The sequence below is a fragment of the Paralichthys olivaceus genome, chromosome 4 (assembly GCF_024713975.1).
Source record: "Paralichthys olivaceus isolate ysfri-2021 chromosome 4, ASM2471397v2, whole genome shotgun sequence".
NCBI classification, from domain to species: Eukaryota; Metazoa; Chordata; class Actinopteri; order Pleuronectiformes; family Paralichthyidae; genus Paralichthys; species Paralichthys olivaceus.
In genome coordinates, this window is record NC_091096.1 from 11,915,834 (window position 1) to 11,932,645 (window position 16,812).

Sequence of the window (16,812 nt, forward strand, 5' to 3'; positions counted from 1 at the left end):
ACAGACTCAGTTGTTCTACATCCAGTGTTGGGCTGTCTCTCTCATATATATATATAAAGCTCTGGTTCTAAAACTCAGGGTCACGTCAGGCACAGCTCCATCTGTTTTGCTTTTGAATGCAGAGAAACACGCGATAAGTGCTTGTTAAAGTGATTTGCTCAGTCGCTGCCCACAACGCCTCAAAATGCCACGACACCAGCAGCCATAAACCATTAGAAGCAGACTGGCTGCTAATCTTTAGGAAGTGAAGGCGTTTGTCCTGAGTGTCCCCACTGTGGGTAATGACCCATCTGGTCAGTGTGTGTGTGTACATGTGAGTAGATGTGTCAGAAACTAATGATGATGGATGGAGGTGTAGCTATGACGATAGGGGGTCCAAATACAGCATGGTGTAAACACACAAGCGTACGCTGAAGGCAAAGCTGCTGATTCAAAGTCAGAGGATGAATTTCATAATAAAATATTTTAATAGTTATAAACAGAGGTAGAACAGATGCAGTAAACTGCCATGTATAATGAAGTATTCAATAGAAAATGAGCATCTGAACTAGAGGAGAGACGGCAGAGCAGAATGTTCAGGGGGGTGCCGGTGCGAGTCCTTGTCAGCAGGGATCTGTTCACCTCTCTCTCCGCAAATCCAGTCCCCGCCTCACCATCTCTACCCCACCATCCAGAAAAATAAGGCATCACAAAGCATTACTCTGCCAGCACACTCAAGTTCATATGCAGGTGAGTAACTCTCCTCCACTCATGCGTGTGCGTGTGTGTGCGTGTGTGTGTGTTCAAAGCTTATGTTCTACTGCCCTCTATCGAACACAGACAGATCCAGAGGGGCTTGAATCATCTCATGTTTAATCAACCACTTGAATGAATCCAGAACGAAGCCAAAGTAACATCACAAAATGACTCATTCTCAATTTGGAGCTTTCAAATCCTATTGTGTAGAGAATCAGTCTGAGTCAGAGTGCAGTGAAGTGGGGAGCAGCAGTTTAACTGCATACAAATATCCAGTGGTTGGTCCTATTGCCTGAAGTTACTGAAACACGTCAAGGCATTAAGATATAATTGAGAACATTTTGGTGTAATTACAACACATTATATAATATGCAAAAACTGGTGTGGCATCAGTAACTGTGTGGGCGTAAGTAGTGTCAGCAATCTTTTATTTATTATGTGCTAATGATAGCTTTCCGTGTACTTTCAATAAAGTATACATACACAAGACACAAAGTAATAATAACTGTATAACCTTTTCTCTGGCCGATCATTTCTCTGATTCAGTCTCCCCCACTGGTTGATACTTTATTTGCTGCTCTTTCAATTTAAAACCCACCATCTCCAAACTAAAAATGTGTTCTCAAAGTTTCAGTCCTCCTGTCTGAGCTGCCTGTCACTTTGATTCATGAAATGAGACGTTACAAACGCAACTTTTTCCCCTCAGGAGTCTGTTGAGCCCTAAAACTGAGAAAAAAACGTTAATGTTGCTCTGTGTCTGCTCGATTTCTGCTAACACACATTAACCATGTTAACATTATAGGCTGATAATGTGCCATGTTTGGAACTTTTGGTGCTGCCCCAAGTGCAAAGACATCAATGAATGCAGGTTTAATTGCCTCTTGTGGTCACAGTGACACACACGCACGCACGCACGCACACACACACACACACACACACACACACAGGGCCAGAGACTGACCTGCTCCAAGCTTTTATCTCTTAGACGTATCATTTATCCAAACCCAGCATCACATGAATACAAACACTCACCTTCTTTTCCTCTTGCTTGGGCACCAGCTCGTGGTAGCGAGGGATGTTGAGCTCAGCTCTGCTTTTCTGTTCTTTTTGAAGGTTCATATTTTCATATTGTGTTTCTGGGACTCTGAGAGACACAGTGAAAATGTCTGAGAAAAGACAATACAGACAAATAAGTTGAAGAGATTAAAAAAAAAACAGAAATGGGGCAAAGAAGAGTATTTAGAAAACAAAGGAGAGAGAGAGAGGGAGGGAGAGAGAGAGAAGAGAGAGAGAGAGAGAGAGAAAGCGCTAGATATGATGGAAAAGTAAACAGGAAGAAAAAACAAACCGAAGGCAGATGGAAGTAGAGGATAAGAGAGAGAAGGAATGAACAGAATGACGGGGAGGAGAGAACAGGTTGAAACAGCAGCTACAGTATGTTAGCAACTGAACACAGACGTTTAAAATCGTTCTCTTCAATGATTCCTGTTATCATCTCCATTACATTCAATTAAATATACAGGTCACATCCCAGGACTCATAGGAGGTATGCACTTCACTGAGGGCCCGTTTAGTGGAGTTTTAGGGGATGAGATTTCAAGTTATACATTTACATGAACTGATCTATCAAACTGATTTATTTTGAGTGTAATTTTCATTTAGAGTAAGATTCATTTTCAAAACTGAATGAGCACCTAAATCTAAGACAAAGATATTCTAACTTCAGTAAAATAATGCTGGAGTATATCAACTTTTAAGGGAGTTGCCCACAAACTGCTTTCTTGCCAAGACCTAAATAAGAACAAACAGCTCGCCTGGCTTTGTCCAAGTGAGGTCATTGCAGCTAGCTGGCTACATGTAGCTGTTGCTGTAGTCTTATGTTTACCATACATTATAAAAGTGGTACTGACCTTTACTCCCCTCTAATATGAGTTTTTATACACATGCTTCTGTAATATGACGTGTGATGCTCACATCTCTGGGTAATATTGTCCTGGACCTGGTCCCTCCTCCACCGTCTCCTCGCCTCTCTTCCCTGTCATGTTGCCAAAGTGGACCCCTTTATATTTCTGTGCCGAACTCTTCTCTGACTGGAGAAGATAAAGACAGAGAGAACGAATGTGAGAAGAAGAGAGAGATTGAAATTACAAGATGATAAATGGATGGACAAGACAGATTGTCTTATTCACACTTTTCTGGTTCCTCTTCCAGTCGGGTCTCGTGAAGTTGGGGCTGAGATGAAATGTGAAGTTCAGCCAAATGTCAGGGATCTATGGGAGACCCTCCATCCTTTCTTATCTGCCTGAGTTTTACGGCCTGCTTCCTTCTGCCTCCAGCTGCTGCTTAACAACCGAGAGCAGCTGCATCTGGAAATGAGCTGGCCAGCTGTCACCAAACAACATTTGAGAGACCCTGTGTACGAGAGATTCTCAAAAATATATTGCAGAGTGCTGCAATAAAGCAAGACTGGGTCAAAACCCACTGATTGGCTGCAGCATGTCTCTTCAAAATGCTAAATCAATGATGTTTAAAACTGTTGAGGAGCCACCATATGCTAATTAACATATGGCATTTGACGTCATTGTGGTGTATTTGCATTCTGCGTGGTGTCATCTTGTGTCTACCAGTTTGTGTGGGATGAATATAACAACCAAAGCTATTACAACTCATCCTGAGGGGGGACATGAGTGTCTTATCTACAATTCAGGGCAATTCATCAAACAGCTGTCCACATATTTTTCTCAAAACAATGGATTTAGAGGAGACGTCTGGGGATCCCCGGAGTTATCAAGATGCAGTTGATCAATCTTCTTTATAAAGACACTGCAATTTATAAGTAAATAGTAATTTTGAAAAACAACAGACACCTTCAGGATGGTGCAAGAGGAAAATGCAGGGAAAGTATTTTTGGCTAAGTAATAGAGTAGAGTAATGAGACATTTAAATTCACCCAAAATAAAAATGTTATAGTTTTCATTAAAACATAAGTAGGACGAGTAAGACATCTTCATTGAGTGTTTCTACTTTATAGATTGGCTCTGAAGTCCACTGCCCGTCCCTCACTCCTGCATATGACAGACAGACTTGGAAAAACAACTGCCTTCTCTTTTCTAACTTTTTCCTTGACCTGGCTGCTCTGTGAGGCAGGTTCTGGGACGACTGGCAGGGAATCTCAAAAGGTTTCTGACTCCATATGGTGTCTGTCTTCTTCACTCAACTTCAACAATGACTGGAGTGCGAGATCTGAGGCTCCGTCCCGTGATCTTTCGACGCAGGAGATAGAAAACAAGGACGTTCAGATGTGCAGACACACAAACGAGCACTGTGATGGTATCGCAGCTGGCTCTGAGTTTAAAGCCGCAAATTGCCTATTTATGTCAAGGAGAGCTTTTAAAAGGGAAAAACAAAAGCACAGCGAGTGGGTACAAACATATTAATTCAGCTTTGATAAAAATGCAATCGCGGGTTATTTATTATTCAAATGAGAGTGAAAACCTCAAGTGGAAATAAAAGTTTTGTTTCAGTAGGGTTGTGTGTGTGTGTGTGTGTGTGTGTGTGTGTGTGTGTGTGTGTGTGTGTGTGTGCGTGCGTGCGTGCGTGCGTGCGTGCGTGCGTGCGTGCGTGCGTGCGTGTGTGTGTGTGTATATGTGTGTGTGTGTGCGGAGGATCCTGTGGGCTGAAACTATTTGTGTTGATTTACACAAACAGATACATAACACAGCATGGGTCTGAATCTGAATGAGGTTCTGGAGAGGACAACATCCTCCCCACATCCCTGTTTAGATCTCACATCTTCAAACCAAATTCTGTGTAAGAGTAACAGATACTTGTGTGACTGGTTTACTACAGAATTTTTCACATAGACGATATATAAATGCCTATTGATCAATAATCTGCCAATAAAAATCAGTTTTCACATTTCTTCTGTACTAACAGTCTCTGTTCCACATCACCAGCTGTGTTATGATAATCTGCTAAATCTAATACTTCAGTCTACACAAACAAGATAATAGACTTCATGTTGATACTGTGTCTAAGTTTTGCAAAGCGCTTTTATTATGGACTCCAAGTTTTCGTCTTTAATTCTATGGTACTACGTAGAGCATGATTGATTTTTTGGGGGAGTGATGTTCATAAAAAAATTCTAATACAAATATAATCAACCCCCAAAAAAACCAAAACATTTGTCAATCATTCCCAAGAATTCCTTATCAAACCCTTATGACACAGAAATGTATTAGAGGCTAATGAATCTACAGTTTGACTTTTAACTTTTATAACAAATGACTGAAATGAAAAAAACAAACCGCAAATATAAAGACCTTGAAGTAAGAAAAGATTTTACATCAAATCCAAACAAATGCACATCTTGTCTGAATTGTTTATTCCGTTAAATAAAGGTTTTTATTTCAGTAGACATCCTCAAACATAGCAATGATATTTTCACCCAATGTATAAATATCGGTTGGGCTCTAGGGCCAAGTTGTAAGTTCCGGTCGAGGTAATGATACAAACTTTAACCATACGTTTAAGGTCACAGGATAAAAACGTTTCTTGTGTTTCTCAATAACATCCAGCCAGAAAAACACAAAGTTATGTCCTTTTGATTTCCGTCTAATGTCTTATCATTCAAAAGGTTGCTCCGCCACTTTGAAGTTACGTCCTCAGACAACCACTTAATTCCGCCTCTCCACCCTTTTGAACTCAGTCGGAGCCCGGGGTGGGGTGGTGCGTGTAGGGGGTTAGTGGTGGTGGTGTTTGAGTTTACAGAGGGGATGGAGACAGACAGAAGTGGAGGGTGAACTTTCAAAGCGAGGGAGCAACAGAAGTTGAGACGGAAAGAAAGCGCTGTGGATGGATGCCCTGCTGATAGCCCTAAATCACAGCATGCTGCCGTGGCTGCACCGGCGTGTTGATACAACCTCGGCCAACACTCAAGGACACTGTTGACTTCCTCTGGTCATTAACAGATGAAAAATGGCTTAATTGAGAGGCAGACCAGCAGGCGTGTGCATTATTTTAAGTGAATATTGTAATACAGCTTGAAGAATAATTACTAATGGCTCCTTGTTGGCGTGTAAAATGGAAATGGCATTGGTGTGCTGTGGCTTTTTCTTTTTTTAAGTGGAGCTGCCTTCATTAGCTATGGAAATGGGTTTTGGGCCAACTGAATGAGGTGAGGTGGGGGTTCAGTGGTGCATTAGATCTGCCTCACACTAATGGACCTCGCCTCGCGGGCAGAGTAAGTACACTCAGACACACACTCGCACAGACTAATGAAAGCACACAAGCGTGCACAAATGAGCACTTCACATTCCCTGATTGATGTACATTCAAACTTCAGCAGGGGTGTGCAACTGTGTGTGTGTGTGTGTGTGTGTGTGTGTGTGTGTGTGTGTGTGTGTGTGTGTGTGTGTGTGTGTCCTCACCATTAATGGGTTGTAGTAGGCTGGCCCCAGGGTTGTATCCCTTGGAGGGGGCTGTTGCTTGAGGAGCACACCCAGGGCATCCTCCTCATAGCCATAAGCCTGGCCCGGCGAAGGAATGGATGCGATATCTGACTGACGAACTTGCTGCAGACTTTTAGCCTGCAGCCACTGCTCAGGGAGAGAGAAAAAAACAAGATGAAGACAGGTGGAGTGAGAAGAGAAGTCGGGGTCTGCGATGGAAAGGATACCTTGACTTACAAAGTAGCTGCGCACTGCCTAGGGCCAATTTAGAGTGAGACTGAGGGAAGGACAGGGCCAGAGAGGGAAGGGTTGAGCGAGGGTAGACGGAGGATAGAAAAGAAAAAGGAAACAAAGGGGGAAAGGACAAAGAAAAAGGAAAGGACAGGAGTAGAAGTGCAGGAATAAGAACAATGTCTGCTGAGGGAACAGCAGTGAAGCCATCACAGTAGAAATACACGGTAGCTACTCCACTCACTTCCTATAGCTGGGATATACTGTATGTGCCATCTACCTACTTATTCCACAAACATCTGTCTGTCTGTAGAACAAATACTTCACAAGCAATTCATAAAAAACAAACAGCAGTGAAGTAAATGATTCAAACTTATATAAATCACACATGTGAACAGTAGTGAACAAAAATTCTCTTTCATTTCAGGAAAAACATTCACTATAAAATCTTCATTGCAGATAAACCAGATTGGATGAACGCAATGTTTTCTAACTCCACTCTCCAGAACCCAAACAATAAAAAAGTGACATGTTATTGTAGAACTGTTTGAGGGGGACTCACATGGAATAATTCTGAATGATCACAACACTAGTTCAGATAATTGCAGCTGGTGTAGAAGGAGAAGAGCGTGAGACTTTTTCATGTTTGATCAGGTTTCAAAAGTGTTAACTTGTCTATTATAACTTATCTGTATCTCAACAACTGTTCGTATATCATGCAAGCTATACAGGATAAAGTAGTTGAAGTGTGACTTATAACTCTCAGATGTTATCTTTCACGTTATACAGGAGGGAGCATTTGCTATAGAAAATAAATGGATTTACGGCCCAGCAAGGCTCTTCTCTGTGTAGGGTTTGATGAACAGTGATGATAATCCTGTCAGGGGGCCTTGACAAAAACCTTGTTGCTGGACGACAAAAAGAAAAAAAGGTTGAGATGAAATTTCAGGAGTTTTACAATGAACAGAGGTAAAGTGGACACTGCTGTTCTCACACATTCTTTGCTGACACTGTGTAAGAACCACAAAATCCCTGGATAGGACACGACCTGTCTCTGCTACTGTTACTGCTTCTGAGGAGTAAAAAATCAGCATAGTAAGTCTAATGAGACGACTGTCACCTATGAAAAATGAACTGGAGATAGCACCAGCCTGTGCATGGAGCTTCAAGGCAGATTTAGAGCAGCAGAAACAACTTCCCTGTCTTTCCCTGGATCTTGCTGATACTGAAAAATCTGTCACTTTAACGACTAAAGTGGAGCAACAGATTTTTACAAGACTCTCCCTCTGTCTGGGGTCTTCATATTTCAGTCCTCATCATCTCCATCATTGTAATTAAAGCGGAGTCTGTCATATATAATTAATGAGGCTGCGTGTATGAAAACCTCTTTGTGATAGGATTTGTGACAAACTATGAAGCCTCAATGTCACACTGTATGTATGCATTACTGAATATGAAACAGTTACAGCTAATGTTTTTAACTATGACAGAGGAGATGTTACTGTTGAGACCAAATTCTGGAGTGTTTCCATTAGAGGTTTTAAAATAGCAGCTAAAGTACTTTAACTAAAAGTACTGTCTGCAACTACGGGCAGTCAACAGTCACGAACGCTATTACTATCTTTTGTTTGACAACTGGAACATATCTGCAGAGCACGGAGAGGAGTTGAACATGTTTTTCTATCTTTATTGTGCTGTACCTGTGAAAATGACCTGTGGATCCTTTGTCATGACTACCTTTCTCTCATTAAGGTCACACAGATAATGTAGATGAACCGAATCATGAACTACACAATCAAATCCATTTTAAAAAATCATTGTCTGTGACTTGTCGGCTCATTTCCCATGCTCACCCATGTGCTTACCGTTTTTCTGCCAAGCCTCTCGGCCTGTCCTGCGTCGGCCGGCACAGCCCTGAGCGAGCTTCCTGAGGCAGGCAGCACATTGTAGGCCCCGGGGCCAGGAACCGCTGACACTGCCTCCTCAAAGCGCTTGGAGCGGTTCTGAAGACTGCGCCCACCGTGGACATTTAGCTGAAAGCAGAGGATTTGAGAGAAAGACATGCAAAAAGAAAATGAGATGGTAATCAACAAATATTTGCTCACCACTGACGTACTTTACAGATTGTTATCTTCACCTTGCTCTCATGTCCTCCCTTCCTAATATGACAAATAAATAGTTTGAATGTTTTGATGGGCAATATTAGAATTATACTTCTTTCTGGTCAAATGAATTCTTCTGCAAACAATTTCCTAACAAAACTTTACTTGCGACTCAGTGGATATTTTATGCTGTAAAGTGTCAAAGGAAATAACCTACAGAACCACCATCTATCACCACTTCTTGAAAGCATTGTGACATAAATATTTCATGACTTCAGACAAATCTGCTCCTGCTTTCATGACCCTCTGGTCCAACCGAACGCCACCTCCGCCCACTCCATCTCTCCTGGGTACAGTCAGGTCTTGACTTCCCGGCATGTAAAAGGGTTGTGTCTATCCTACAGGTACCTTGACGGGTGAGGAGTCATATTGTCCAGGTCCTGGCACCTCCTCAGTGGAGCTGAATGCTGATTGTCTGTTGGTCAAGGACAGGAATGGAGCATAGCCATCTGCTATAAAGAAAAGGCACAAAAAAACCTTACTCACAACCATAGACTGTATATAATATACAAAACCCGACATCTACGAAACCGCTGAGTGATTAATGTGTGTTTCATATTTTTCATATTTTATTTGCCTTTTCTGCATTTGAAAAAAACTGTCTTTGAGAAATTGAGCTTTAAAAGCGCTATATAAATAAAATGTGCATAATTACATTAGCAAGAACAACAAAACATGTGACAAACATATATCGGGATTTGAATTAGTTTATTTAACTTTATTCATTTGGTTGATTGTTTTTCTAGAACTACAGTGGATGGACAAAATAAAATGACAAAAAAATATATATTCATGTAGCATTTTTATTCATAAAGATAAATAAGACCAGATAGATAAAATAACAATAAAACAATTGAACCCACACACACACACACACACACACACAATAAAGGTACAAAATATTGAGTTGTTCATGTATATTAGATATCAATGTGTGTGTAAATACATATTCACACACATATAAATGTATATATACACACATAGATATATATGTACCAATTATGTACAGATACCTTTTAAATTAATAAATGTATAATATGTTCTACTTTGTAATCTCCTTAATAACAAGTAGAAAAGGAGAAAACTATGAATGAACATTGTGTGGTCACAAAGTTTTGTTGTGTCCCTTTTCTTATAAAATACTCAACTTTGACCTCTTCCCTGCAGCTTCCTGTTCTCACGTAGCATTTTAATAATCAGGCAGCAAGTTGAATGCATGTTCATATATTTAGAGGCAGACGCAGCGGAACTTGTCCACATCTCATGAGACTCTTGTGTCCTACCTGACGTCCTGTCACTCCGGGTGACATCGTACGACCCGGGCCCGACTGTGGCCGAGGAGCCGCCCGGTGTCATGGAGGTCAGTCTGGGAGCTCGTCCATACATGTTTAACTTCCTGTGTGTTCAAAACTGACCTGTAGCTGAACCACACACGTTAGAGTCCAGAGTTTACAGACATGTCTTCAGTCACTCCTCCGCTTCACTGCTCTCATGTCTGCTCTCTGCGTGCGTCGTTGCCTGGATACCGGATACAGTTACGCACAGAAAACACAGGAGGAAGGAAGAGATTGTAACTAGGCAACCACACTCACCTACTGTCTCCTATGGAGACGTTTTCAACACCTGTATCATCTTTAACCATGTTAGCTGTCATCACTCATGGGGAAGTGGAGGTCACCTGTACTCCCTAGAGTACATATATGCATCCCCAGAATACACGAAGTTTATAACATACATGAAATACCCATAATATAATTAATCAATTATATTAATATATATGAAAAATTAAATATTGTACTTGTATCTCAACATATGTATTATATGTGTATATGGAATTATATGTTATGACCATCTATGCAAGTATTTTGATTTGTTTAGGCAAGTATAAGACAAACAGATATGTTTTCCATCATAGTTCAATAGTATGCACATATTTAAATTAGTGGTTATTCACATCGCTGCCTTAGCTGCTACATCTAAATTATCATTATTATTATTATTATTATTATTATTGAATTAATCCGTTCAATGACTATTTTAACAATTCTTGTTGTTAAGGTGCAGCCATAGTCCAATCCTACCATCTAGTGGGTGTGTGTAATGTGACAGATGCGCCTCAAACCAGGCATTCACTGTATCTTCATCTAAACTGAGCCGTACAACGTATTGCACAATCCCTTCCCTGGTGCTTATAGTGTTTTTCCATATTTCCTTTTTGTTTCCTATTTGTATATTTTTGATATTATACTTGCACAAATACACCAGAGCAAATTCCTTAAACCTACTCTGCAATAAAACTCGATTCTGATTGACAGAGAAAATCCTCTGGATCCTCATGATCCTGTTATTAAATGATTTCAGTAACTTGCTTGCTCTCTCTGTATTCAGCCTTCACTCTCCTCTCCTCTTGTCAGTATTTACAGTCTTCCCCTACTTTTCCCCCTGCATCTATTATTCAGTGTTGTTAAATTGTGAATAATGAGAGCGCAGTGGAAATACACTCAGGTACCAAGTGGCTCTGTGGAGTAGCAGTGAAATCCATCGTTATTTGAACTTCCTGCACATTGGTATTTGATTCAATTTGAAAAAATGTTAATTCACAAGAGTGACACCGGGGAGTAAGGGGACACTACCAACTACCGACCAGTGGGGGGCAGCAGCGAGCTTCACATGAGCCTCACCTGCATGAAATTCAAACGAAGAGGAATGGTGCATTTAAAGGTAATCGGAAATTTAAGATTAAGTGTAAATGGGATGGAAAATGTCTTTGACGAAACCCCAGTGTCAACGTGTAGCAGCAATAATTTGTACACTTTTAAGTCAAATTATCCCTGAATTTATTTAGTAAATAACCACCAATCATGATCAAATATAATATCCAATTGATTGTTCTAATATAGTGGAGGGTAAATGTCATTTGCAGTTTTTAGATGGGATCGATTTCTTGACTTGATCACAGATTAAAGTCAGTGACAATTTCTCCTCTCAGTCATTTAAAGGTTCGGTGTGTAGAAATTAGTGACATCTAGTGGTGAAGTAGCTTGTTGCAGCTGATCCAGCTCACCCCGTATATCTGTAAACTGATTTACTCAGTTCACATTGTTAAGAACGGTGCTTCAGAGTCACACTTGATGTGTGTAACTGTTTGATTGACCTTTTGTATCTGAAACAAGAATCAATCAAACAATCACAATTTCATCCAAACTCACAGCAGCTAGCTAACACAGAGACCCTGGAGTTCGAGTTCCCGAGGCGTCCGTGAAGTCATCACGGGCTATCTCCACCATCGCAGCCAGTGTCGGTGTCATCCTCCACCTTCAGGCAGCTTCCTCCCCGCGTCACCCTCCGTCTCTCCGACTCATTTTCACACCGGCCCCTTGCTCGACACCCGCGGATCCTCGGCGCCATGAAGGGAATACGCTTCCTCGTGGTTTTCTTGGTGCTTTCCGCGTCTTTGCTGTGCGGCACAGGCGAGGCGGCCCGGAGCCGGACCAGCAACCAGAACAGCTTCCGCCGGGCGGCGAACGGCATCTACCAGACCCTGAGCAGCGTGTTCGGAGAGGACAACATCAGGGGGCTGTACAAGGTCAGTGTGTGGTGTGGGGGGGAACAGCGGGGTGGGGTCCAGGAGTACCCAGGGAGGGGGCTTCACTGTGGGCTGAGGGAACAAGCGCGCCCGGGCCTGGCGAAACAATTTCACGGATGCCATTTTGAAAAATGAGCCTCCTATCCCATCTTTCATCCGGATACAGAGGATGTCGGTGGACGCGAGGTACCCGGAAACATGACTGCGAGGTGTTAAATGAGGTTTTACTTCCATGAGCGTCAGGGTGGAGGCTCTTCTCCTTCATGCTTCTCTGCCTATCAAGTGATGCCACCTCACACATGCAGCCCCAGTGGATCCAGGCCACAACACCAGCTGCTTCTTCACCTCCACCTTATCCTGGATCAGCTCAAAGCCAAACATCAGCTCATGTGTGATCTCGTTCGTTCGCCTGCACTTCCTCAAGTTTTTAAATATAACGTGACTTCCTGCGCGTGACCGCCAAAACAAACTGACATTTTGGCTTCACACGTGATGAGACTTTGTTTCCTGCTCCATGGACTCAATGTAAAGTCTATTTAAGAAGTCCACGGGCTGCACACAGGAGCTGGATCCACAGTGGCTGAAACCGGAAAGTGTTTTAATGTGTCCTGTCAGGGGTTGATGGTGACAGCTCACCCAGATCGGATACAGATGTGGGCCAAAACAGTTTTGCTATGTGGGTCCATGGATCAGTTTGTTCCTTCTGAAAGTGACAGGTCATAAAATAATGAGTTTGAATGAAGTCCATGTGACTCCACTGAAAACCAAAGGCTGAGATGGATAGTTCACAAGGAGTCCAGCATGTTGTTTATATTGTAGGACTGGGTGATTAAAAATCAATCAATCAATAATTATCTCAAGTTTCATCAATAACAATAAAACGAAAGTCTAGTATAGGCCAGTGTATTATTTATGCGGTGAGGAGGTTTAAGCTAGAATACATTAAAGCAGTAATATAAAACATAACATATCTGTTATGTGTGGGGCTTTAATTTAGCTGGAACAACACTCATGCATTCTCCATCCTTTTCCTTTTGACTTTCATTAGGTTCGTTTCTGTGACATCGTTGTGAATCATTCTTCTGTATATACAATAGATCTAGAGTAAACTTTTACTGGGATGATTATACAATCCCTTAACCCTTCGTTTCTTTCTATAGTTTTTCTCCAAAACAACAGAGCGGTTCGTCCATGGAGTCGACTCTTTCCTGGACACCATTTGGAAGATCTGGTCAGATCTGCTGGATGTGATGGGCATCGACTGTAAGACCTTACATTTTTTTCATAATAGTTCTTTGTCACAAAAGCTTTTGGTGTTTACTTCCTGTCGTCTTTCTCTTTCCTCTGCAGCCTCAAACCTCAGCCACTACTTCAGCCCCACGTCTCTCACCAACTCTCCGGCACGCGCCCTGCTCCTGGTCGCTGCTGTGCTCCTGGCCTACTGGTTCCTCTCCATGTTCCTGGGGGGTTTCTTCTACCTGCTGCACGCCGTGTTCGGACGCTTTTTCTGGCTGGCTCGTGTCACGCTCTTCGCCCTGTCCTGCCTCTACATCCTGCAGAAGTTTGAGGGCGACCCGGAGCGTGCCGTGCTGCCGCTGTGCTTCATCATGGCGGTGTACTTCATGACAGGGCCCGTGGGAGCATACTGGCGTCGGGGGGGCGGCGCAGGTTCACTGGAAGAGAAGATCGACCACTTGGACACTCAGATCCGGCTCCTCAACATCAGGCTGACTCGTGTGATCGACAGCCTGGAACGCACTGCGGATCAGTAGACTCAGGTGGCAGTGAAGATGAGGGGGAGGGGAGGGTTTATTTTAAAAATGGCTGCATTTGATGTCAGAATGCTGTTTTTCTCCGAACATCTCTAGCAACACAACTTCTGGGTATTTACCACTCTATTGTCAGAAGGGACACAAAACTAAAACTGTATTTTAAAGGCATGAGTTGATTTTAGTTGCAAATGACCAAAAATCCTCAGAGTTGGACAGGTAACCTGGATCTTACCCAAATCAAACAATCAAGTTTTTTTGTCTTTTGAAGCTTTCAAAGGTGTCAGTTTCATCAGTTATCTGAGAAATGTCCATGGTTTTCTCATTTCTGCCCTAATTCTACACCTCAGCTCCTTTTAAGTAACTTCCAGGGGTATGAATGAGCATATTTTATGTATGTTCATCTTTTTATCCTGTGAATAACCTGGAGTTTACAAATCTTACACGGGTTCATCCACAAACATGTTTCCCCCTTTTGTGAAACTACTGAAGTAGGAGAGGGGTTGGGTGTATGATGCAGGGGACAGATACAAAACCTGTCTTTCTGATGTGTAAAAATCCTCAAGGTGTTGGATAGTTGTCCATAGTAAGATTTATTTATTCCATTTCCATATAAATTGTTGAAATTATGTAGATGTAGTCTGATTCATGACGTCACAGTTGTGTAGTGACAGTAGTAGACATCAGGACCTCCTTTTCTTGTGTGAATGGGACGACTGACGCGTGCAAGTGTGTGTCAAGCTTGTGAAATGGAAAAGCACTATCAAAAAGTGGCCATCAGACTGGGAGGAGATGCAGACAGACAGCAATATCTCAGGGACTCAACCAACACATAGATTTGGAAATGAGACAAAGTTTATTAAAATCGTGTCTTGGTCTCTTTGAGTCATGTGGCAGTTTTTCACACGGTTGCAAATTTGTCTCAGTATCTTAATGCTTGTGTTTTTGCATCACGCTGATATTCTAAAGTTTGATTTATATCTGGGGTCAAGGCCAGGTCGAGCTTTTAATTCATCATTTCAGTAACGGCATAGATTTACTGTACTGCAGTTCTGACATTTAAATAGGTAAAAAGCATTTTTAATATTTCATGTGTGAATGCACAGATCATCCATAGAAGTTGTCTGGAAAAAAGTATTTAAGTCTTTCATCTCACTGACTTGAAATTAAATTCATCTTGTAGGATTGGATTTTTAGTTGGGATCAATTTTGTAACTTGATTACAGATTAAGGTCTAATGTATTTGCTATGTGGGCAAAAACCCACAGAATTTGTATCGCAAAACTCCACTTAACCCCCAATGTACTTTATTCTATATAAATCATGTTCATATGTGATAATTTCTCCTATTAACAATTAATGAGGGTCGTCACACAATTGAATGATTAGATCTGATTGGTGCTTTAGACATGTGTCTGGTGTGTGCTGGTGTAGCCTTTGTTTCAGTGTGATGGGCCTTTTTATAAATCTTTATTACATCTGCCATTTTTTTTATATTTCTCATCCTGCATTTCCATAAGAGACTGAATCCCCCTTTTTTTTTAAATGTTTTTGCTCTCCATCCACCATCTTATTATCATCCTCCTTATTCCCTCATGCACACTTTATATAAATGTATAGAATCTGCACTCTGTAAACGTGCTTTTATACAAATGACTAATGCTGTGCAACTGTGGGAGAAAAACTAAGTTGTTTTCTCATGAGGAAAACTAGAGATGAACATGCGTCAGTGAATTTGCAGGATGACCTTAAAGTTGAGACATGACGCCACTTTTGAAAGAAAAACCGTATTCATAATCTCAACACTCAGATTAACAAACACTTAATATGTGTGAGGTGCTGTGGGATTGTAAAGTAACAGTTTTTAGGAGATGGGGGGTGTTGCATCGCTGTAAAACAAAGTACAGACAAATGAGCTTTCGCTTTTCACAGCATATCCTGATATTTATCAGTACACGTGGTTTTTCATGTGTTGAATGCAACTTTTGATTCTCATTACACAGTGGCATTAAGGTAACATGCCAGTAAGATTTTGAAAAATAGCAAAACATTTGAACGCAGGTTATCTTACTGTGTATAAGTTGTTTGTAATCTTTGTCATTATAACACACAAACACGTCCAGTTAGTCCCCTGCAGTAAACCACCCCAGGTATCTCCATACTTGCCAAAGTAATTTGGGATTTTATTGCATGCTGTTTTGATGCCTATAACGTAATGTTACATTATGTAAATGTTGTGACTGCCTAGGTAGAGAGCCCTTCTGAAATGTGATTTTTGTGATGTGATGAATTAGTCGGATGTTAAATACAAGAGGGGTTTGTTTTATATTCAGTCTTTATTTTCCTGTACTGTTGCGGTTAACATTTGTACCCTTGAGACCAAACTCACATGTACGAGACCGAGCTGGGACGTCAGCCCTCTGAATTCTTCTCTCATTCCATCATCTGTCAAGCTGATTATTATACGATCACAAACATGTTGACTCATTTTAAAATGTGTAAACTGAATGTAGTTTTTGTTCCTCCTCTTATTTTGAAGAGGAGAACCTGACTTGAGAGAGGGGCTCGAACCTGGTCACTTTGTAGTGTGTGGTTACACCAACAGTCTGTAGCCAATGACCTGTGTATGTTTAACTAAGGACCGAATCTGTGATTTATGGTGTTCAGCGATTAGAAGTAATTATGTGTGTTATTGAAGGCTGTTTGTACCCACTTCAAAGTCATGGCACTGAAGTAGTCAGGTGAAAAAAGAAAAGGGGGGGTCAGGGATTTCAGTCATATAATACTGAACCTCCGTTTGTACAGAATCTCAAAAGATTCAGTATTTGGAGATGTAATAATTAAAACTGTTAAAGAGAAAAGAAGAACAGACCCAGAAG

General features: G+C 41.4%; 2 protein-coding genes across 3 annotated transcripts in view; one reads left to right on the forward strand and one right to left on the reverse strand.

Moving 5' to 3' along the window:
* stpg2 (sperm-tail PG-rich repeat containing 2) overlaps positions 1-11,926 on the reverse strand; it is a 55,944-nt gene extending 44,018 nt beyond the window's left edge. The window contains exons 1-7 of one of the 2 annotated variants that reach the window (XM_020100972.2): positions 11,788-11,926; positions 9,862-10,096; positions 8,927-9,030; positions 8,282-8,449; positions 6,165-6,332; positions 2,710-2,825; positions 1,768-1,879 (exon numbers count right to left, since the gene is read on the reverse strand). In XM_020100972.2, coding sequence (XP_019956531.2) covers positions 1,768-1,879; positions 2,710-2,825; positions 6,165-6,332; positions 8,282-8,449; positions 8,927-9,030; positions 9,862-9,964 — 771 coding nt within the window. In that variant the 5' untranslated portion in view covers positions 9,965-10,096; positions 11,788-11,926. Of the gene's footprint in view, positions 1-1,767; positions 1,880-2,709; positions 2,826-6,164; positions 6,333-8,281; positions 8,450-8,926; positions 9,031-9,861; positions 10,097-11,787 lie in introns of those variants that run through there. The other variant, XM_069523682.1, reaches the window with a different exon arrangement.
* Positions 11,927-11,984: 58 nt separating this feature from the next.
* On the forward strand, positions 11,985-14,811 carry bri3bp (bri3 binding protein). The gene is made up of 3 exons (XM_020100975.2): positions 11,985-12,164; positions 13,325-13,427; positions 13,515-14,811. The coding sequence occupies exons 1-3, from the start codon at positions 11,985-11,987 to the stop codon at positions 13,934-13,936; spliced, it is 705 nt and encodes a 234-aa protein (XP_019956534.1). The 3' UTR covers positions 13,937-14,811.
* The last annotated feature ends 2,001 nt before the right edge of the window (positions 14,812-16,812 follow it).